This window comes from Seriola lalandi, unplaced genomic scaffold, assembly GCF_002814215.2.
Source record: "Seriola lalandi dorsalis isolate HSWRI2012SDOR001 ecotype SW California unplaced genomic scaffold, Sedor1 jcf7180002054519, whole genome shotgun sequence".
In the NCBI taxonomy this organism is placed as follows: Eukaryota; Metazoa; Chordata; class Actinopteri; order Carangiformes; family Carangidae; genus Seriola; species Seriola lalandi.
The window spans coordinates 943373-968377 of record NW_019525072.1 but is presented as its reverse complement, the minus strand read 5'-3'; the positions used below and the strand labels follow the sequence as shown (position 1 = coordinate 968377).

The 25005-nt window shown below is 38.4% G+C and overlaps 1 protein-coding gene across 1 annotated transcript in view; it reads left to right on the top strand.

Moving 5' to 3' along the window:
- The window catches only part of elfn1a (extracellular leucine-rich repeat and fibronectin type III domain containing 1a), a 72361-nt gene extending 47739 nt beyond the window's left edge, over positions 1–24622 (top strand). The window contains exon 3 of the mRNA XM_023413746.2: positions 18857–24622. Coding sequence (XP_023269514.1) covers positions 19214–21586 — 2373 coding nt within the window. The 5' untranslated portion in view covers positions 18857–19213 and the 3' untranslated portion in view covers positions 21587–24622. The remainder of the gene's footprint in view (positions 1–18856) is intronic.
- The last annotated feature ends 383 nt before the right edge of the window (positions 24623–25005 follow it).

Genomic DNA, 25005 nt, shown 5'->3' with positions numbered 1-25005 from the left:
TAAAGCAGAGCAGATGGGGAGTGCCCTGTGGCTTCATCGAGGCACATGTCATGTGGCTCAAAAGAAACCGTGCAGTTTTTTTCCACTAAAAGTAACACTTCCCTCTTGCTATTTATTCAACTGTAGTTAAAGGTGGACGCTGTAAAATACCAGCATGAAAGATAGTTGCCATTAACAACTGTAGTATAACAGCAAAATGCCTTAATATCTTTGTTTAACTCCTTTTAAAGTAAGCAGAGACCCTCCACACCCTAGATGTATATGATTCATAGCTGGTAGGGTGACAAGTTAGCATGTTAGCATGTTAATAGCATTAACTCTGAAGCGCCGCTGAGCCTGAGAGGCTGACAGATGCTGCTCGCATGAATATAGTCTTATTTTTTTGTCCTAATATTTTTTATGATTGCTAATACATATCTTTCAACATGTCCAGGCCAAAGTCCCAGTGTCCTTTAAACAAAAATAAAACTACAACAGTTGGATAGATACTATATTAAAGCAGGGCCTGGAGAAGAATGATAATAATGATGATGTAGACATAATTATGACGTGTTTGAAAACTGTTTTCACACTGAAGATAATGTATTCAGTGGATCCTGTGTCATCATCTAAATCTGCTTGTAACAAGATACTCTGCCGGAAAGCTCCTAAACGGAAATTGACCAAAGAAAACCTAATAATTGTGTTTTTGATATGTTTCATTTAAAGGGTTTGTGTTTTAGGTCTTTCATGTTTACAGTGTTTTTGTTCCAAATGGGAGCTGCCATTTATGGCATTTTTTATTGAAACGAGAAGTTGAGAGACAATGAGCCTTTGTATATATTACCCTTTGTATATATTCTTGTCAATCATATAAGGAGAGGCATGTTTGGACAGACTTCAAACACTAAATCCTCGTTGGATATATCAAATGTGAATTTGAGTGCTGGATGAATGACTTTGATTTAATCCTCACTGCCTTTCAAGTACGGCCAAAGGGATTTTTCTTATGTCGAACTGTCCAGAAAAATCTCTTCTCTGGGTATAAATATGAAACCGTATTATGCACAAGAAGCACAAGCAGCCAATATATACATACTATTTACTGCCATTCTAAAACAAGTTTGGCAATCCATTAAAGTGTATTGTAGCAAGGTTTTAACCATTGTCATTACAACTGAAGATGTAGTGCCGTTGCAACACAAGCTGAAATCTGAGGGACCAGAGCTGGAGAGGGACCACAAAACTCCCAGTTTAATTATTTTATTTTAAAAGAGAGTGTCCAGAGCAATATCCTTTTAGGGGACCTATATTTCCTAGTTTCCCTGCAGAGATATGTGCCTTTACTGATCTGTACAGGATGTGCAGTGCGCTCAACAGGAAATGTGAAAATCCTGGCTACATTGGGCAACAACATTTTATTGTAAATGTATTTTTTGCCACCACTGTGTGATTCCAGTTGTAGGATTTTGATTTGTCATGATGTTTTATCTTTCCGTCGCTTCCGTGTTTTTCAGTTTTCCTTATGAAAGCTGTGTTTAAATTGTAATTGATAATAGAATATTGTTAAGTAATTGATCACTGTAATGATCATTCTCCTGTCCAGGTCACTACAGCTTTAAGCTTTAGCCCTATCAAGCTATGTAGTGCCAAGTCCACCATCAACCTGGATTCCTAATTGATGGCACTAGAGAAGAGTTATTTGAATGGATTAGTGTAAAGAGCATCATGGATTAGCCTGAGAGACATGGATCCCGTGGGAGCCTTAAATTGGTAGCATAAAGTGATTATAAAACATCGGTATGGCTGACGATTATTGGGTTCCTTATTGCTTGCTCAATGCATCGATATCGCTATGCCCTGCTCTGCCTCACGTGCATGTTGGCTGCAGTGGTGCCCGAGCAGTGCACATTATGATGTGATCAATGGCTTGAGGATGGGAACACAACCCCTTGTATATATAGCATTGGTTTATGTAGTTGCATTGATGACTTGAGATGTCAAGTTGGTAATACATGGTGGCTACATAAAACACACCTGTCTTCTTTTTAACCACTATGCTCTTTTAGACAAGATCGATGCAACATACCACAACCCTCCATCGCAGCACAATCCATATTTAAAAGACGAAATGGCTGCTTTACACTTCGTGATTCATGTGATTACATTATTACTGGGAACTACAGCGTTCAATCAGGATGAAAGAAAATCCGACATACAGCCCTGCCTCCTCGGTGGTTCTGTGGTGGTTCCATATTGGTGCGTTTCCCTAAATCTACCTCATCCACTTGCCTTGACCAGGCTGTCATCAGTGCTAATGTACTGTAATTTTTAGTGATCACTTTACTCACTTGATGCTCTCTCAAGTCCATTACTTTTTTTTGATGAGAGCTACAGCTATCAGAGTTATGGCCGGTTGAAGATTAAAGGCTTTTCCCTGAAAAAGATGAGAGGAGCCAAATCCGCCTAAATCATTCCTTCAGTAAACATTGTGTGCATTGTCGAGTCCTCCAGTGTCAGTCAGGGTTAAAACTTCAGGGTTATTTGTGAAACAAAGCAATTAAACTCTAGAAAACCTGACATCTGCATGCTAAACTTAACACTGGCTTTACTTCCCAATTGTTCTGGGTCTCACAGACCCCACTACTGTATGTGTAAATGTAATAATTTTAATTGCAACAGATATTTCTGTATCTATTCTAACCTTATTATTCCAACCCAATATGCAGAAAAGTGGTGACCCTTCCTTTTTGCCACAAACCTGGCTTACACATTTTATGAATGTGGCAAAAATGAACAGAAATGACAATAAAGAATTTTTATTACACCAAATAATAAAATAATATTTGATGTTTCATGTTTTATGGACTGTGCCTGAACTGAAATATATATTATTTTGTGTTCACCAAAAGGTCATCCACAGCCAAAGACATGTGAAGTATGTTATTATCCTACACAGTGATGTTACTTATGTTTTGGACAAAGACTAATGCAGGATTTCGGGGCAGTGAAGAAAGTATTACAAGATTTTTTTTTATGTGTTAAAGAGGACCCGCAGCCCACAATGTACCTATACAACAAATACTTGTAAAATAAGCCAAAAGAAGCCTCCAGAGATTAAAGCAAGTCGACACAGGGTCAGTTCTTATATTGTCATCTCCATTACTTTAATCAAGTCCTATATTTAGTTAATGAAGACATGCACAGGCAACCGGGCTGTGACTTTGCAATGAGAAAGGCAATCTTGGGGAAAATGAATGGAAGTTAAAACAGGACTACATGGGTTTTGACAGACAGCTGTCAGCCATTCATTACAGACTCCATAATGATTTTTTTCCACCTCGCTGATAAAACTCTGCGGCACCTTTCTCTGAATGACGGGAGACTTTTCTCAAATCATGACACCTCAATTCTTCCCTCTTATTACATGCCATTCATTCAGTCAGAGCGCAGAAGACAAAGCCTCTTGTATTTATTGGAATTTAGCTAGTCAAACTAAAGCAATAACACAAACCATCTGCATGTTTAATGCGTCGGTTGTTTTGAAAACACCGACTGGATTTAGCCATGTTCTCGAGTGAGAAAAGGGGAGATAATTGAGGCCTGGGTTTATCGTCTTCGGAGCAGGATTAAAACCTGAGGCCACTCACCTTTAAAGAAGGATCTCATGGCCATCTGCTTTTATGTTTCCTCTCGTCAAAAGCTGGCCTTCATTTTTAAAATGTCTTTTTAGTGTTGACCTTTTAATTTCTATTGTAAGAGATTATCCCATATGCTTTGTTTTTTATACCTGTAGTTTACAGGCTTAAAAAAGATTTCACAAAAAAAGAAGAAAAAAAAAAAGATTTCACAAAGATTATTCATATGAAACCAAACATGGTGGTAAAGGAACCTTTAAAGGCATTCGATCAGCATACATTATCTGTGACTACAAATAGTTCACCCGATTAAGGAAGCTTATGTGACTCTATTAATAATAAGAAGCTAAAACTAATGTGGAAACTGTCTCATGTACATAAGCTTCCTATGGCACATTTAATCTTGTATAATGATTTTCTCAGGAAGTTTTCTTTGGTCGGAAAGATAAAGAGATTGTAGTAGGTGAGACAGCACACTACTCGACTGAGAAATCTCTCTGACTCACATCCTTCTTTACAGATTTGGTTCACCCTGCTTATTTGCCATCACCTTTTAGTAATAGTATAAAATGATTATTTATAATTTCCATAAATACCTGCTGTGTTTGTTTATTTTTTATTTCAAAGGGAAATAATGTATGTACTTTACATAGTCATTGTGCTTCTTGACTCCTTTATCCCTTTGGAAAACAGCTCTAAAGCTGAAAATTACATCTCAGATGGATTATAGATTAGTATCAGTGTCTGACTGTCCAACTTGGGCGGTAACGTGTCAGGATTGTGACAAAGTCCCAACAACAATCACTCATCCGGGGGGATTTTGAAAACCTAGCTGAAGGTGTAATTAATCTACTAAACAGTGTAGTAGTAATAATGATGTCTACGTTTCATTTATTCATATCACTGGCATCCGTTGTCTCCAACTGTGCACTATCAAGATTCATATGTACCCAGGTTTATTGTACAGCAGCTGTATTTACTTATTAATCCACCCTCAGGGAGTGAGAGGGGATGAAGCAATTAAATAAACAGCTGTAATAGTTGACTGTAATATACTGATACCTGTATACACACGCCTGCGTGTACTTCATAAATGAAGAACAATGACTTCCATGTAGAGTAGCTTTATTTCTACAAGGGCAAGATATTTCCTGATAGATTGCGTGGTTCTCAATGGTAAAAATTGTTACCACCAATATACATAAACCAACAGGCTAATATTGTAATGAGAGGTGTGGTTAACCCCTCAACCTGCCCAGAGTGATAAACATCTAAAATAAAAAAGAAACAATTCCTGAAATATACTATGAAAACTTAATAAAAAGTACATCAGTCCCAAAGAGTGGGTACAGACAAAATAATATATCACATACAGTGCATCAAAAATATATCAAATACATCAGAAGATTCTTGTAAATGTAAACATTAGATAGATACACAATCATTATGCATTGTGATTGAGAGTACATAAAAAATAGTAAGCAAGTGCATTAATCTTTAAATTGGCGAAACACTTGATCAAATTTAATAGATAAATGGCTAAAATAGTATTTTAAGTAAGTATTGTATAAATTGAAATAGCTAAATGTAATGGATAAATTGTTCACTAGAATAGATGGATAAATAGTTGAAATAACCATCTATCCAGCAGCAATAGTACTAATGCAAACTTGATCAAACCAACCTAAACACTGACAGTTCAACTGTATGAAAAAAAACCAATATCTTTATGTTTCCTTTCATTTAACGTCCAACTTTTTAAAATATATTTTTGATATATTTGATACATTATTGTTTGAATCTTTTCATCAGTGGTTATCAATGATCTAATCAAATCATCATATTAGCAGGTAGAACTGTCCTCAAGATATTAGATTCGCCTATTTTTGTCACGACATTCATACTATTTCATCGGAGCTACTGTAACTTTTAAGAAAGTAACCTTGCGTTTCCTTTTGCAGACTCTTTCAAACTTGCACCTTTTATAAAAATCAAACTTTTCTTTAACAGCACAGTAAAATCTGAATGTGACAAAGACGAAATAACATCTCTAAAGCCCGGCTGAGAACAGTCATTTCGATAGGGCATGGTAAAAGTAGAACACTTTCATCGGCAAAGTGATTAATCACATCACATAAGGCATCTGTCCACTATGTAATATAGCTTGCCACATGACCTTTCGACTTTGATGTAGAATGATAATTGCCTCTGCCTCATCTCCTTAGTAGGTTATGACACAGATGACATTTATTGACTACTCACCCTTGTACCTAAGTATTTTACAAGAAGTGTGCTAAAGGCAGTGCAGATGAGGAACATCTGTGAAAGAGAGGCTGCTGTTGTTATACGGATTATGGATTTGTAATATCCATTTTGGTGATGGAAGCTGCTATTTAAAACCTAATTAAATTGTTTCTTTAACTAGGGAATCAATTCTAATAAAATACTTGCTAGATAGGAGGCATGTGAGAAACAAACGTGAATGGTTTTGTTACGGCTGTGACAACGACAGGATCACATGTGAGAGCTGCTAAAAGACTATATGACTGGTTTCCCACTGTTTAGTATTAGGGCTTACTTTAGTATGTTTCCTTCCTTTCTTTTTTCTTTTTTTTTTTTTATCACCAAGGCTTGTTTTGTGGGAGGAAATTCAAATGGACAATAGCTATAAAAATGCAAATTCTGACACAATGCTATCAGACCATTTTATGTCTGTTTATCTCCACTAATGTCCATTAGCATTTAAAGCCTTTATTTGTTGCGTCCTCCAACCTAACTGCAATAAAAAAAAAGTCTTCCCAGTGGTGTGCCTGTCATCTTGTGTTGAGATCTCCTTCAAATCTAAAGGTGGCTTTCTGTGGTGAACCCACAAACCTTTCACTCCTTTGATAGTGAACAAGCTCTCTGTTGCATCCTCTCCCCCTTGTTGAGCCTGAGAGAATTTGCCCTGTCAGAAACAATAACTTTTCTTTCAAGGCAGAGACAGTTTTATTTTTTCAACATTGCCATCGCACAAGGTGGTTGTTTCCATTTGCCACCCCCGTGTTTCCTTTCATTCCAGTGCTCATCATAGATGGATCAAATTGCTGAATCAGGAAAGTCAGACTTCTCTAACATCCTTGCCAACACAGATTGATTTTTTTTTTTTTGTTGTCACCTTGTCCAACTCTAATACTCTTTTTGAGCTCTGTAAAAAATAAAAAATAAAAAGACTGTAGGTTTAGAGAGGAACATGAAGTCATTATTCCCCCGCAAATCAGATGATCATCAGCTGGTCTCCCTGAACACCAACTACACTCATTTACATAACAGACTGATGAGCCCCTGCTTCATGAATCTGTTGCTACTGCCGCTCAGATCTGCTGTCACTGACCACCACAAGCTCAATGCACCACCCACGGATGGATTACAGAGCAGGCCTATCGAGCGCAGGCACAGGAGGCCAAGGGTCCAGGCCACAGCCTCTGTACGAGGTGACTGCTAACATTTGTTGTTTGTTTGGCAAATGAAGAGTCAATCAAATAATCACAAAGATCCTCAAAACAAATACAAAGAGGCAAAAACCGACTACACAAAGACTCAAAATGGCTACAAAGATATGCAAAACAATGACAAGAGAAAAAACGACCACAGAGACACAAAATGACAGAGAGATAAACTTCAGCAAACTGTTAGAAAGACAAAAGGCAAAACCACTGCAAGTACATGCAAAATAATTCGAGAGAGATTTGAAACAACCCCAAAGAGATTACAACTGACCACAAAGAGACACAAAGTGAACAGGAGAGATATAAAATGAGCACAAAGACCGACCACAAAGAGACAAGAAAATCACTGCAAAGTGATTCAAAACAACCGCAAACATACATACAACAAACAAAATGACCACAAACAGTTGAAAAAGACAACAATAAGGCACCAAGCTACTACAAAAGATGCCACATGACCACAAAGAGAAATAGCACAACTACAGAGAGACAAAAAATATCTACAGAGACGTAAAAACCACTACGGACAGAGATGCAAAATTGGTAGGAAGGTTCATAACCAACAACTATGGTCTCAAATAATATTTTCAGTTTAGGCTGTTGTGTCTTTTAACCGCTATTTTTGCTATTAGTTGGCAAGTGGCTGCCATGCATTGGAGGCTAAAAACACACCACCCACCACCCCAGTCTTCACCTACGTGTTATTCAATTGCAGATAGTGCTCCAGCCAATTCCTGAAAATTGCTTGTTGCTGCTGGTAACTGCTGTTCACCTCCAACAATCCAAGCCTGTGAATGAAACTGTGTTTTAAGTTCATCATTATAACAGGCATGAACATGGTGCTGTGAATGAAGTCAGTTCAATCAGGATCATGTATTTGTGGTGAGATGTGATGAGAATGCAATTTGTTAGACATCAAAACATGGATTAATTTTTTTGATAATGACACTGAACACATGAAGATATGCACTTGGCCAGGGTACCATTGGGAGAATTTAACCAAAAGTGTTAATCAGCTATAGTCCCTGTTAGTGTTGCTCCTTGGTAAATTTACAGTTCGATTCATTTACCCAGCGCCTTAATTTGTAGACGCATTTAAAAAAAAACCCTGCCGTGTAAGAGTAAATCATGTCAAATATTGAGCTTACTCTAGAATATGTCAGTGGGATTTGTAGCTAGCTGCTCCGAGCTATACACACCACTGAAATACATCCCTCTAAAGATTGATGGCTGGTCTAACTACACTACATGCTGAAATCTGTGTGTTTCATACAGTCACAGTTTTTTTTCCATTAGATAACTTTTTAAAGAAGCTCCTACTTACCTACACAGAATTACAGATACAGAGCAACAGCTAGCAAGAGAGTAGTGAGTTTATGTTTTAATCAGGTGAGCTGCTATTCAGTTTTATAACATTATTAAACTTTGAGACTACAAAATAAGACAATGGCTGCTATGGAAAACACATCAAAAGACATTTTCCTCACCAGCAAATCCCATTGTTTCAAATGGCTTCCTAGTGTGTGGTTGTGATTCAAACATTTTATAGATGCCAATAAATAAATCTAAACCACAATGCAGGATCTATCTAAATTAAAAATAAAATATCATTAAGCCATGGGAAGTTATCATTCAAATTGGGGATGGGGCCTCATGGTAGTTCAGGCAGGAAAGGAAGTAATTTTATAGACACATTCCATATATTCTCTAAACACGGATGCTCACGACCTTTGTCTCATAATAGGCAATCCATATAAACACATGAGCAGAAAAACAACACCGAGCTCTGCATCCTCACCGCATCCTCACCACAACTATGAGGGTAAATCTGTGTATGAAGGTAAAATTGTATAATCCCCTGGAAACCACACTAATTTTTCAAGATGTAGATTACCTGAGTCAGCCCCCTTTGTGGAGCTAATCTCAAAGTGATAATGTCCTCTTCCTAAATGTGTCAGATAGTCCATCGGGTCAGACAGGCTGGCTGCTCCTGTTCGCAGCTTGTCAATCAGGAAACTGAGGCAGGTTGGGCTGTCAGTCACAAGCGTGGTCCTGCAGTACGGCATAATTGAATTAGCTCCAGTCACTCTGTGAAGGTTAATTGATGGGGAAAACTTGGCTGGGCACGGCGGGAGTAATTGACAAAGATAAGGATAGCTGTCTTATCTCAGATTTTTGTCAGCATATGCGAACTTTATCATTTCTCCAAACATTAGATATTGATAAAAGTATAAACATAAAGAAGTTCACACCGAGCAGCCTGGTTAAATCCGCCTGAATAGCGAGTTTCCGTAAGTTTTTGTCACAGTGATGCACAGTACTTTTGCTCGACATGTCATGAGTCAGCAGCTAGAGACACTGCTGGCAGACGCTTTTGGCTTGGAGGCCAAAATAACGTGCCGAGCTGATGGTCAGTTGATGGCCTGGAAAATTGCATTTAAACCTTCCGGTGTTATTCCAGCTTGTATCTTACTATCAAACGTCCAGAATTAAATTAAACTCCACTTTGCTCCGTCCCTTTGATAAATGCTCTCTGTAGCCCAGTTGCATCCTGTAGAGCTTAACTGTGAGGTTTTGTTACAGAATAGCTTCTTATGTGTACAGTGCAAAGATCACGGCAATGATGTTCCAAAAGAGCTTTTGAAGGCTGAGGTGTTTTTTTGCTAACGATTGTGCAGGGCAGCTTTAACTCTCCTGCAGGGTTTCACCGATGCATCTGTTTCCATCAGTGCAGTGTGATTCCATGCCATCCTCCATGGCTTATCATCTTTATAAGAGGTGTCACCCAAAGTAGAGCTTTTAGTTTGTAATGAGATTTTTTGTTCTCGTCTAAGCTTGAATCGTACTAGGCCATGAGCCTGCTGAAGGACTCTTGATACACTGAAGAACAATGGAGTGAGATATTGGGAATTTACAAGAGATGGCAGGGTAGTAAGTCATTTAAAGTTTTACAAAGTATGACACCTGAGTGGAATACCAAGTAGTAAGTGGACTGAATGTAACTTGAGAATACACCAAGAGGCTGTTTTAAATTCAGGATGCCTGTGCATATCTGTATCAGCTCAACCTTTGCACTCAAGGCCTTAATTATCCAAAAAGGATCTGTTATTTGACATTTAGCACTAATGTATGATCAGCATTAACTGAGATCAGCCCACACTTCAGCAATACTTATTATCCTGATGCTAATTTGCAGCTTATCAGCAGTGAACAGTGCTAATTGGCAGCAGTAAGATGTTATTTGTCTTTATTAATCTCTGCAAAATTTAAATAAATCCAGGGTATTAGATTAAAAGGGTTAAATAAAAAAAATAATGGATTATCTGTATTCTTTTATGGTTTTAACTTCAACAGTTATGGTAATGTAAGAGGCTTCAAACGTGAGTTACCTGTGATGGGTTATGTGTCCTGTTTTATACGGAAAAGAAGCAGACAGGAGATGTTAGTTGTGTTCGTGCAGCAGGCTGCTCACTTTTTATTGAACAGAGTTAATCTCTTTTTAAAGCTGCAATGATTGGTCAATTAATCGTTTTATCAATTAGTGAATCAAAAGAAAACTAATTGGCAACTATTAAACATTTTAGTAGTTTTTTTAAGTAAAAAATACAAACATTCATATTAATAGTTTGGGCTCTAGGAAATTAAATGAGATTTTTAATTGGTTTCTGCTGTTATAGAGGCCTTATTATAGGATTATAAACATAATCGTTAGTTGCAGCATTATTGTTTTGTCTCTTTCATTTGACAGTTTTTTATTTATTTATTATTCTTCACAATAATCTTTCATTTAACAAATTTCACCTTGCATAGTGCTCTTAGTTGTCTATTTATCATGAAATAATAACTAAATATAATAATATATTACGTCTCCTTATAGGTTTTTCTGCTGAGTAATTCAAACATCTTTTTTGTTGCATTTACACAAGCTTAAGCAAGCATTGTGTTGCAAAAAAAAGATGTCAGGGAACTAGAGTGACATTAAATAAAAATACTGACAGTAAAGGCCTTGATTCTGTCTCATTGTTTACACACAAGCGCTAGGGAGAAGTTTTTAACCTGACTAAATGCGCAGTTCCCTGCATCAAATGTCTTTACGGCCGTTAAAAATAAGTTATGATGAGATAGCAGAAATGCATGACCAACCATCGAGTGCGCCATCACCTTGCAGCCAGTCTGCATCACACTTGCGCTTCTCTTTGTAGTATTTTTTTCTCTTTTGGTTGCTATAGACTCTTTTGACCCTCAGATACATGACCCTGGTGACCTTAAATGTCTCCTTTGTCTCGTTTCTCTCGTCCTTTCCTCTTTGATTCTACATATCTTATATATATGGGGTGGCTGCATGTGGGTCTATAGCAGTAATAAGCAAATTTAGTTTATTTAGCCTACAGTTTAATACACAGTGGTCGCATTTACAATAGGTCACTACTGTAGAGAGTGTGTATGCACATATACCACTACATGTATAATTACTTACAACCATTAGGAACAAAAATATTGACGGATGTGACCTTTTTGTTTTCTGTCAAAAACATTGATTTTAGTGTCGGAAAAGGAAAGAGTTGCAACCACAGAGAAGCAGCAGGATTCCTATGTCTGATCAGACTGTTGGGCGTCTAGTTAAGAAAATATTTTGACAGGGAGTGCTGTGACATGTGAATACTTCTGGAGTTAAAGTTGTATAGTGTGGCGTCACATGCTGTCACAAGCGTTCATATTTAGGGATTTTTTTTGTAATTATCTTGAATAATTTTATTTTCAAACATCTGACCTGCGACATGATAAGAGTGGAAAGTGAAGTGATACACAGAGCTATCTCCATAGTAGTGAACCATCAATAACATTATCAATATTATATCAAACTATCATCTTAAATTTGGGATTATCATTATCGTGGAAACTGTCATTGCTGACGTCGGCATATTTAGACTGTTTTTTCTTTAATTTCTTTCATGATCGCAACATAGGCACTGGTTGGTCATCTGATGTGACAGCAATACTCAGAAGTCTTGGTTAACTAACATCTACCTCTTACACAGTAAAACAGCAGAAACAGGAGTCGGTAGTTGTGTCCATTCAGCAGCCAAGTATAGCTCACTCTGCTGGGTAATGCCCTGTGTGGTGGAAGTGGGGAAGTACACTTTAAGAAATAAATCTAGATATGGTCTTTTTCATACAAAAATTGATCAAATAAAAATTTAAAGTTAACAACTTTTACTATAAATTTGCACATGTCAAAGTAACAATACTAAAAATACTTAGATCTATGTGAAATTCTGTGAAATGTTTTCACTTTGTTGTGGGGAATCAATGTTGTTAGATCAAAAATCTTTAGGGAAATCTGTGTTTTCAAGTTTTCTTATCTTTGGCTCATAATTGATCAACAGCTGTTCACATACATTATGTAAGTCCAGCTACAGTTCCTTATCGTTCCATTCATGGTTTAATCTCTCCGGAGGTCACATTGAGAAAAATACTGCGCTGAAAGCTTCTTCTGGCTCCATTTTATACGAGGAAGCAACTCCAATTGTTGTGTGGGAATAAAAGGCTTTGTCCGTAAAACAAATGAATTCAGTGCATTGAGGTGGAGTACAATACTCATCACTTATAAGAGAAGTTAGGTTATACTACCTAAAAAAGTCAATTTGCTGAGTTCCTATCTCCTGAAAATGACATACAAAGTCCAACAAGTATATCACTGAAGCCATAAAAAGTGCAGAACTTTTACCAAACAGTATTCAATGAAGATAGGGCCATCAATTCTCTTCCAGGCAATATTCCCCGAGTAATTAATGTACGACTTTAATATCCTCTGATATAACCCAAGCATATGTGCCCTCGTTCTCCCTTTCTCCCAAGTAATTCAGTACCTCAATGAGCACAATGTTTTCCTTCCCCAAGAGAAGTAGTTCCATTTCAACTCAATTGATTCTCCACTTCTGGTTCCCATCTTTACTTTATTTCATTCTTCCCAGCAAGAAGTGCATGCATTTTCAATGACATCAAATAAAGGGCAGTCATTGGTATGGATGAGGAGGGTCCTCAGAGATTGAAGTACCTTTCACCGTCACAAAGCACAAGATAGGAAGCATGGGGAGACGCAACAAAAAGCAGGCCCTGAAATTATAAAAACAAATCCTTAGATATAATGCTTTTGTAGACCCTTGGAGATAGAAGAGAAAAACATTTGCTTAGTATGCACGGTGAAATTGTTTGGACAGAGCCACTGACAAGCAGAGGGAGGTTGACAGGCAGAGATAGCCGGAGAGGGTGGTGAGGTGTGGTCTGGCTGGTTTGCATACAATATACTGACCGTTAGTGGGAACGGAGACACAGTAGATCCAAAATCTTTTTTCGTAATGTGATTTCCTGGAGCTTCTGTCAAAGTTTGCCTATAACCACCGGCTCTCGTGGTGGAGCAGCACTCCTGAGGCTTTGTGTGAGAGAGGACAACTCTCCTGCTTCACATGTTAAGCCTCCAGTGAGGCACAGAGAGCTACTGCAGCTTCAAGATTTCCCACAAAGTATAATCCAACCTGTCACTACCGCAAGACCTGCTTCAACCCTCTCTCCTCAGCAGGTGACCTCTCGTGTGATTCTCCACCAGATGACTAAAAGAATCAGATTCTCAAATTTAGTTTGCTGCCAAACTAGAATTACCGCCTCACGGTTGTAGGACTCCGCCAACCACGTCAAGTAACACTTCTGTCCAAACTCGTATAATATATGTTCTGAAGACTTAGACAGAACTTGTGAACATATTTCACATTTGTTTGGATATTGAACTGGAGACACTTTGAAACTGTGATGATTGTACAGATCTTCTGTGCTGCCGAGGTTCAAGATGTGTGTGAAGCATCCAGCGCAGCAACATCCATATTTGAAGCATTGTCCACTGTCATGGCTACAACTCTGCGTTCGTGTGAACACAAACAAGGAATTTGACTCTGGTTCTTTGCATTCTCAACCAACAATTAAAAAAATACACTTAATACATTTTATTAAATTCCTAAAAAGTCTGCACTATATATATATATATATCATATGAGTCTGGAAAGACATAGATGTAAACTGCAACCTGCCTGCTTGGTGGAAGTGTAAAACAACAAGGCAGTAATTCTAGTTTCATAAGAAAATAAATAAATAAGTAAAAAGGAGCCAATGATTTACTGAGTAGAAGTGAAGTATGAAGGGGCCCTGAGCAACTGGAACAGAAATTTACAAGGCTGTGTTTGAATCATTCTTCAAGAGCAGGGTTTCAATAGGTTATCCACAGAACAGGAAAAGAAAAAGAAAAGCCTTCATTACCCAGAGCATAAAGCCTAAATGGAAAAGAGACTGTGGAATGGCTGCCTGTGTCTGATAGGGGAATAGACTCAGCTCTGATGCCTTGGGTGTTCTGGCCTGCTGCACTCAGGGCTAGCACTGGACCATACAGATTGCTGCCATTATGGAAAGTGGGTCTGTGGTGGCAAATAGACCTAAGCTCTCATAAGGCAACATACACTGCTGGTTGCCGTAGGCTCAGTTGAAGATCTGAATATACAATATGGTGTGATTTGCATAAAACTAAAGCACTGAAAATTAATTTTAATGTAGATTGTTGCTTTGTTTATCCCTCAACAACTTAGCACTCCAGGCATTTTTGTTGGCATATGCTGTGGATTTATTGGGACACCAGTTGCCGGAGTTAAGATACAGTTTTTGAAAGCGAAATCTGTGCAAGCAAAAGATAGAGTATCACCTATCACCGTGAGCATGCTTGTGTTTTTGTGTTTACCCTAACAAGGGGATCTAGCCTGACTGTAATTTATGCATGGGTTTCACTGGTGAGGCAGTGAATCAGTTGGAAGCTCACTAGACTGAGTCACTGTGGACAAACAAAACACAGTCAATGCATTCTAAATGAGAGGAGACTTCTCCAGTTTAACTTAAACTTCCATTTAGCCGCTAAAAGATCTTGCACCATGTGCCACGCTGTGAGCGAGCGGAGGTCGGGTCAGATGAGCTCAGTCTCTCCCGTGCGGTATTTGCAGTAAAGGTCAGAGACTGGGGAATAATAACAAGACACCGTTTTTCTTTAAGAGATCTCTTGCCTTGCCAGATATTCTGCAGAGCTGTATTTTTCATATTCATTTCATGGAACATTTGATTTGGAGCCTCTTTCTTCCCAGGGGCTTTGAGAGTGTTCTTTTCTTCGCTGCTCCTCTGCCGCTGCTCTTTTCTCGTCATGAAGGTGGTTTTGTTGTGGCAGCCTTTGGCATTCTGTTGCAGTGTTGTACACCACAGCATGTCTTCCTGCTCTTTATCTGGACCTGAATAGCTGACCAGTGCCTTTACTTGATTATCGGAGCCCCGTAGCAGATAATTTCTTTGTGCTGTGTAAACCAAGGAGAATGACAATAAAAACTGTTTCTCTGCACCAAAAATGCCTTTCATTTGTGTTTACAATGCTTTCTTTTATGCACTTTTGAATGAAACTCAGGTCATGTGCTTTTATGTGTGTATGGAATGTCTTGTAGAAAGCCATAGACGCACAGATCCGAATTCAATGACAGGGTCAGCCCTCAGTTATGGACTTTGTAAAACTGATATTGCCAATACAATGTTCATGCTCACTGCCATTAAACAAAATATCAAAGTTAAAATGTGATTTTTGCATACACCACATAGCAAAAATAGCATGCTGTAGTGTGGATTCACTCACCACACATGGTAATGAGTGGGAATTGGAAAGCAGAAGTAGCGAACAGGCAAAGAAAACATACTGTACCAGCTTCCTTATTTATAGTAAATTTATGGAATGTAAAGCACAAATAGGCTAATATATGAGCTATACAGCAGATTCACATATAATCTCACCCTCTAGGCCCAACTCAAATCTACGTGAAACATATGAAGCCCTTATAGCACCAATGTTCCAGTGTATCAGTTTATTACAGTGCAGTGCTCACTGTTGGCATGATTCAGAACAGCCTTTTTTCACCCTATACCATGCAAAAGAATTATTCTGTTATTATCTGTTATTATCATTATTATTTCAAAGTTCTTATGCTGTTTTATTATATATCATTTTTTTAAGGCTATATTTAGGCACTTGCAGCACTTGCTTAAGGTTATGTAAAGACTGTGGTCTGAGTTAAATATTAAAAAAGTCGGCTTGATTTACGTGGTTATTCTATTAACAATTTAGACAAAATCACCATCTTCCCCTAAGCAAAGTGATTGTTCCCTAAACTTAACTTAACCACATGAAAGGCTCGGGATGCAAACCTTTGTCTCTGGTGTTAAAGTCCTGACTCCAGAGACGGGGTGCTTATTACTTTAATATATTTTTGCTATTGTTATACTACATTATCCTGTAATTGTATGACAACTATCCACCCCAAACAGTTCCATAAGACTTGCATGTGGTATAAAAACATAAAAAAGTATGAGAAAACATAACTGAGCAAAACAAATAAGTAAACTCTAGGAGAGAGGGCTGTTGAGTGATGAAATAGAGTTGCAGAGCAGACCCACCCAAGCCATGTATTTAAGGCATTAGTAAGATTACTGCCATTACCCATTAAACAAGACAATGTGGTGCTGGTCCCTAGTCGGTGACCAAACAAAAAGAAAAAACTGAGTAATTGTGTTTCAGTGCAGCAAGAACTCCATCACCAAGGTGATGTACGATAAGGAGAACCACAACACTCATGTGATTGTAATGTGATAAACCTAACTCACAAAAGGTCAAATGACAGCAGGAATGGTCTTTAGGTCTACGATGGCAGGTGGGGTTTCAGCTTGAAGTATATTCCCTCTGCCATTAACTGTCACATTTCATCTCTTCTAACAGTGTGATAATCTCTGTTGTGTGGAGACATGTCCTCTAACACACAAAAGCCTCTTCTCACCCCCTGTGTCCCCCCACAAGGCAAACCATCCTGGCCTGTGTCAGAGGCAGAACTGGTGAACTAAGAGAGAAGAGAAGCACATCAATACCTCTGAGGCTATGTTTTCACCAACCTTCATGCAGTGTCTTCATTTCTACCACATTTTGATTAGTATTTTCATTTATTACAAATCAGTGGCTATAACAAGATCAATACTGGTCTTACATATTTCTGAGGTTACACAACAGTAGGAACTACTCAAACAAATTGTGTTCTCTTTGGTCTACCTTTTGAAATTAAAGGCAATTAATACTATTGCCATTGCTGTTTATTACACTAGATATGTGAATATGGTGGAAATTGCTTAAGAAATAATGCACATTTCGCTGATTAAAATGCCAAATTAGTAACTTATAGCTCAATATATATGATAGCCTTCCTCACATAGTACAGTATAAACATCCTCTTGCTGCATGTTAAAATCAATCCAACAAATTGCTTCATTATTATTAATGGTAATTGCAGTCTTTCATCCACTACAGCATACCTGTGCAAAGGGAAGCATCACATTCATTTTTTTATTTCCTTGTCAGCAGCAATACATTGACGAATGAACAATTAAAGTCTATAATGACGGCTATAATAATGAGTGACTTGGTGATGGAATAGAGTAAGGTTGTGCTATTAATTCATCTAGCACAAAAAGAACTATGAAACACACCCTTGTTCAATATACTCTGGGGATTTGCTGTTACAGCCTTATGTGGTCTAGTATGATCAGATGGCTAATGTTAGGTAGCTTTTGATAATACTGCTGTGCCGCTGACATTTCACAGCAAGTTTGCTGACTTTATGACCTTGATCTACAAGTGCTATTACTACACTGCATTTTTAATCATCAACCTGCAAGTGTCACTCACTGGCTGTAATTTGAGCAAAAGTTACACAGGATCACTTTAATGGCAATCTCCACCCATGGCAATACCTGGTAATTGCAGGTTTTTTGACACCCAGTTCATAAAACTAAAATGCAAGTACTTTTATAGCATTTCCTCAGTGGGACATTGTGTTATTTCATTCAGTGATAGCTATTGACTTCAAAAACTCTTTAAATGAAAATCTGCTGCCACTTTAAATATGGTTTTAAATTATCTGTGAGATTTTGAAATACAATTAGAAAATGGTTTTTAGTCTAGCCCAACCTTTTAAAATGTACCTTTTACCTGAAAACTAGAAACAAGATAAACAAGTGTCAAAAAAGAAAAAATAATAATTTAGAAACATTTTTCTTTCTGTGGGTGCTTGCTCTTTAGATTATAGAGCAACTTTATTTTCCCATTTTGTAACCATGGCTTGTCTTCCAAAAGATCTTAATCTAATTTAGGTATGATCCAGTAATCACCCCCTTGAAGACAAATTCCCTCTTTTCTCTTATATAATCCAGTGCCAAAAAGAGTTTAATTTATGCATGAAGTTTTTCAGAGGAAAATCCTAAATACATTGATCCAAAGTGTCATTTCATGTGGTGTTGTATAATTGATTTAATGCAGCTTCTTAACATTGGCCTCCCTCAGTTGCATCTGACAGTCCTCAGGTTAATGGTGTGAAAACAGGGACCCTGCTTTTCCCAACCTGTCAAGTGGTAATTGGCCAACGGTTTCCTTTAATAGCAGTCTGCCACAGGGACTGCAAACACCTCTTAAATTGTGTACAAAATAATTGGTGGGCCATGAACAAGGAGACCTTGCAGTAAACATGACTCCTAAGATCTAAGTGCAACATTTCAATACCAGCATATGCCATATAAAGTGCATTTCCTAGCCTGATAAAATGTAATTAATGTCAACTTTTTGTTCTTGTCCTTATATTGCAGGTTATTCCTCCGTGCACATGAGAGAGACAGAGGAAGGAAGACAGTGGCAGGAACAATATGATGAGACCATTTAATGATGGTAACCTCTAAGGAGAAAAGCACAAGCCAACCTGAGGTGGTGAAATCTCTTTCAAACCACACGGCCATAAGTTCACTGCAGGCAAACCTCAATGAAAGAAACTCAGTATAAAGGCAAATACTCAACATCTTTCTGAGTTGTACATGGGGATAGAACCATCCATCAATGAAGAGGACACAAATAAAGGGATTGTTTCTGGCCCTGAGAACAACAGGATCATCTAAGCTGTACTGAAACAACAGCAGTACCACCCTCTTCTCATTTTTTTGGCCCTGCACATGACTCTCAGAGAAGCACCAATGGCCTGCAGCTTAGGCATGGTGATGAGTGCCTTGTTTTGGTCTGTAGCCATTGTATATTTGACTCACATTGGCAGAGTCAGTGGAGACTGCTGGTTAATTGAGGGTGAAAAGGGCTTTGTATGGCTTGCAATTTGTAGCCAAAACCAACCACCTTATGAGGCCATCCCACAGCATATCAACAGCACCATTGTGGACCTTCGTCTGAATGAAAACAAGATCAAAAGTATTCATTATTCTGCCCTTAGTCGCTTTGCCAACTTGACCTACCTGAACCTGACAAAGAATGAAATCTCCTACATAGAGGACGGGGCCTTTTCTGCTCAGTTTAACCTACAAGTCCTTCAAATGGGCTTCAACAAGTTGCGGAACCTGACAGAGGGAATCCTCAGGGGTTTAGGAAAGCTGCAGTACCTCTACCTCCAGGCAAACCTGATTGAGACTGTGACACCCAATGCCTTTTGGGAATGCCCCAACATAGAGAACATTGACCTCTCCATGAACCGAATCCAGCAGTTAGATGGGTCCACGTTTACCAGTCTGACTAAGCTGACCACCTGCGAGCTATACACCAACCCTTTCAACTGCTCATGTGAATTACTTGGTTTTGTCAAATGGCTCTCTGTTTTCCCGAACAGGACGAATGAGCGGATGGTTTGCGACTCCCCACCTGGCGTCTCTGGTTATAGTTTACTGAGCCAGAATCCTAACAATCCAACATATCGAAATGCACTTCACATGCTCACAACGGTTTGTACTGATGACTATGTGACGCCATTTATTGCTGTGCCTACTGAGTCTACAACACCTCCACCTGACTCAACACTTTGTGGGCTGGAAGACTGCCCCTCAGGCACAGAACCAGATGACATTACCATCAGTACAACCTACAGCAGTGGGGAGGTAACCCCTCTGATGAAAGTGAAGCAAGTAACCAATACGGGGGCCACCATCACAGTTCAGATTCCTCATCCTTACAAGAAGATGTACATCCTGGTTCTCTACAACAACAGCTTCTTCACAGATATTCAAAATCTGAAAGACATAAAGGAGGATATTGAACTAAAAAACCTTAAACCCCACACTAACTACACATACTGTGTCGCTTCAATACGCAACTCTCTTAGACACAACCACACTTGTCTGACAGTCACTACCGGCCCTCGGATTGAAAAGGACATAGCAGTAAACAATGCAACTGCTACTCATTACATTATGACAATTTTAGGCTGCCTCTTTAGCATGGTCATTTTTCTTGGGGTGGTCTACTACTGCTTGCGAAGAAAGCGTCAGCAAGATGAAAAGCACAAAAAATCAGGAAGCCTAAAGAAAAATATAATGGAGCTCAAATACGGACAAGAACTGGAAGGAGGAACTATTTCTCGAATGTCACAGAAGCAGTTGTTGGCTGGAGAGAGCATGGCACGTATGCCATACTTACCATCTGCTGCTGAAATGGAGCAGTACAAATTTCAAGAGATAAGTGATACTCCTAAAATGATGAAAGGAAATTACATGGATGTGCGAAGTGTGGACCACCACGAACGCAGGGAGTGTGACATGGGAATGGCTGGGAATAGCCAGGGGTCAGTGGCGGAGATTTCCACCATTGCAAAAGAGGTGGATAAAGTCAATCAGATTATTAACAACTGTATAGATGCTCTAAAGTCAGAATCCACCTCTTTTCAAGGGGTGAAATCTGGTGCAGTGTCCACAGCAGAGCCTCAGCTCGTACTAATATCAGAGCACCCACAGAGTAAATCTGGCCTTCTGTCCCCAGTGTACAAGGACAGCTACCATCATTCTCTGCAGAGGCATCGGTCGTCTGATGTCTCACCAAAGAGGCCCAGCACTGCCACTGGAGGGCCCATGCGAAGCCCCAGGCCTTATCGCTCTGAATCCAAGTACATAGAGAAAACCTCCCCAACAGGAGAGACCATCCTCACTGTAACACCTGCTGCCACCATCCTGAGGGCTGAGGCAGAGAAGATCCGTCAGTACAGTGACCACCGGCACTCGTACCCTGATGCTCAGATAGAAGAGCTTGAAGGCCCCGAGAGCCACAAGTCCTCAATGTTGGAGCCTCTTACTCACTCCCGCTCCAGAGACTTAGCATATTCCCAGCTGTCCTCTCAGTATCACAATCTAAGCTACTCCTCCAGTCCCGAGTACTACTGCAAACCTTCACACAGCATCTGGGAGCGGTTCAAACTCCACCGGAAACGGCACAAAGACGAGGAGTACATGGCTGCAGGGCATGCACTGCGTAAGAAAGTCCAGTTTGCAAAGGATGAGGACCTGCATGATATTTTAGACTACTGGAAAGGTGTTTCAGCCCAACATAAATCATAACCTCTTTAGGTGTTTTTAAAATGGACCACACATTGCATAAATGACACAAGAACCTCATCTGACAATTGAATCAATGGAAACTTCCATATTATAATCAACTACTCACTCACGTGTAAAAAATTCTCTTTTGACTGTGAGGAAAATGGGGTAAACATTCTTTAAATTTGTCATATTATGTAAAGCATCCAACGGGAAAACTTTTATCTATTAAAGAGAAAATATATTGCAAATTAATAATATATATGTTACAATGGATTATAGGTTTTTGGGTATCGCATGGCCAAGTCCTGTGACAGTGGATTTGCTGTTGTGTAATATGAAACTACTATATGAAGATATGTCTAATGAAACCTCAATATTTTTTGACGAACTATCTGGACATTTCATTCAAAATGAACTTTCTTTTCCTTCCCTTCCTGCATTTGTTTAATTCAACAAAACTATGTACAGATATGGGTTTCTATATTTGCAATGTTTGATGTGTAAATGGAACCGTACTAGTGGATGAATCAGGTTTATCAAATGGAGCGCTGTTTGTTTAGATTATCTTGTTGCTAAAGAACAGCATGTCCCACTTTAAACCTGTCAGAATATTTGTCTTTTTAACCATCATCGCCTGTTCTTCTTTTCTTTTTTCTTATTCTTATCTTTCTTAAAGCTTTTACATCCATTTTACGAGATACAGATGGATTCAGTTTTAAAGTCCCCTAAATCACACAATGTAGTTTTCACTGGATGGCTGCTGATAGACTTCATGCAGGCAAGATGCAGTATCATCACATGCTGTAATGAAGCTCATCAGTTTCATGAGCCATCATTTCTATCTTTAGTACCAAAGTAGAAAAAGCTGAAACGTTTACAATATTTCTGCACAGTCTGGAAATCGTATGAACATACAGCAGTAGGTCCATGTTGACTTCTTCTCTTTTTTCTATTGTATCAGTTACTCCTTTAAAGGTGGAAACATTGGGAAACTGTAACATCCATACACACAATATGGTATTGAAAGCCTATTATTAATCACTAACACTTCAAAAGGGAGGACAGCTGTTCTTTGTCACCTGATGTTTAGGTACACAGGGAGCTGTTCATCCCTACAGGAGAGCCCGATGGATGAATGTAACAGATACATATTCTGATCTGTCTATGGCAGCTTTTATGTATATTTTCACGGAAATATTTATTTAATGCTATTACTGGCTGTGTTTTTTTTTTCTTTTGCTTTAATATTTCTTCCAGTGTATTATACTGCATAATGTTTGATCTGATAAACACGGAAAAATAGTCTGTTATTCGGCTGGGCCTTGTTGCTTGCTGAGAGGTTTCATTTTATTTTTAACTGCTAGGCTGTTCAATCTTTTTGTATATTATGAAAGCTACATACCAGATGAATATCATCATGCTAGAGTAAAATTTGAGAATGTGAAACTGAATCCTCTGACTTACTGGCTGTGAATTTGTATATCATGAAATTTTTTGAGTAAATATAAGACTTTACCGCTTTTTCTTTGTAAGTTGTTTTACATAACTTATTCCGAGCAGGCTCATGATGATTCATTGCAGATTTATGAATGAGCAATAAATATGCTTTCAATTTTCCTACTCATTTGTTTGGATATAACACTAAATGTGTTGTCAGTGTAGGATGTGGCTTTATCTAAAAGCAGAGAACAGCTCTTTGAGGTCAAGCAGTTAAATTTCACACCAGTCATTTTTCGAGGGCTGTCTGAATTTAAGGAAACAAAGAGTACTATTTCCCAAGCAGCAGCAGGTGTTCTTTATATTTTAAATTTTCTGCTCTCATTAGTTTCCATGCAAGTCTAGTGCAAATTTTAACAGAATAACCAAAAAAACTCCCAAAAAAATAGCTGTTTAGTGCATCTAGGAGTTGGCCTCATTGAGATCAACAGTTGATGGTGCTACTTTTTCTAATATTTAGGCTTCAAGTTCTTTTATGCACATGAACACAAGTGCTTGGAAACTCACTTACTGTGGTCCTCGTTTCATAAATTCGAACAAAACTAATTAGTAGTTTATTATGTTGGACAGCCGTAATACAACTTTGCCCGGAATCTGTGGTGCTTTAAACAAAAGAAATCACCAGATTACAGATGACCATCGACTTTTTGGAGCACAAACATCTTTTGTGTTTTCCTCTTTAACACCAGGCAAAACGTTCTTTATTGCTTTGATTTTTTCTTGCACTTGTCCAAAGATACTGTTTGTCAGATCATCTCACCTGCTCCTCTGTTTCTGCTTAACTTCCATCTTGGTAAATAAATATTTAAACAATTCCGTATCAATGAATGAAAAAGCATTAAAGCAGGACAGACTTATACTACAATGTATGTGTGGTGAGTTGAGATAGAAGAGCTGACCCGAGGGAATGGATTTGTCTAGTGACACATTTTTCATCAACTCATTCTTTTTTTTTTTGTTCCATTAGACATTGAGTATGTAAGTATTACTGCAGGCATCTGTTGGCCCATTTATATTTTTCTGTGTGGTAACGCTGCGTCCATTTCTTGTAAGCATGTCATGACACTGTTATTATTCATTAATGTGAAATGAAGCATTCATGAGCCTGATGCGAATGTGTTATGTAAGCACCTTGTAAAGTGTTAACTTGGTTGTCTGACTTAATATTTCAACCGCCTTAAGATTTTGGGATATGTGTACAAGTGTAAATTTCCTTTTTGTTTTATTTCAATGTTGATACTGTTGATGAGTCTCCATTTGTTGTTCTTTTTATAAAAGCATTTCAGTATCTTCTGAGAGCTGTCAGGTTTCTAGTTCATTTAGCTATTTAGCAACATGTTTTTATACTTGCATATTGTAGCACTTATGTGTCTAATACAAGTTTAAAGTGTTGAGAAAACCTTTAGAAAGATCAACCGTTGTTGTTCAAGTGCATCAAAACAAACAAGAGCACAAAAATGTGTTGTTTTTTTTTTTTTTGTATTTTATTTCTTAATACTATATTATCTGCTTTCAGACAAAGTACTGTGAAATAAAGTTAAGGGTGCACATACAGTACACACTCAGCATCTTTATTATGACTTTTATGCCAGAATGACTTTGGAGCTTCTATCACGGCCATTTGTCCACCGGATCCGGCTGTGTCACATTCAGGGTCTGTTGCAGCTGTCGGAGACGATACGTCATACTAGCCAGTGTAACAATGTCCGGCGTCTCCATGATCAGAGTGTCTCACATGCTGATCTTTTTGTGGCTCTGGACCCAGTTAATCTTTGCTAGAGCAGCTCACATCTCAGACCAGTGAAATCCACCTGGCCAGTTGTTTTTCAAGGCCAATACTGATATTAATATTTGATTTATATATATATATTAGTTCGGAAAATTTGATAATGATATATTGGGCAGTCAGTTGAAAAATCAACTTATCATTGCTCTCTGGT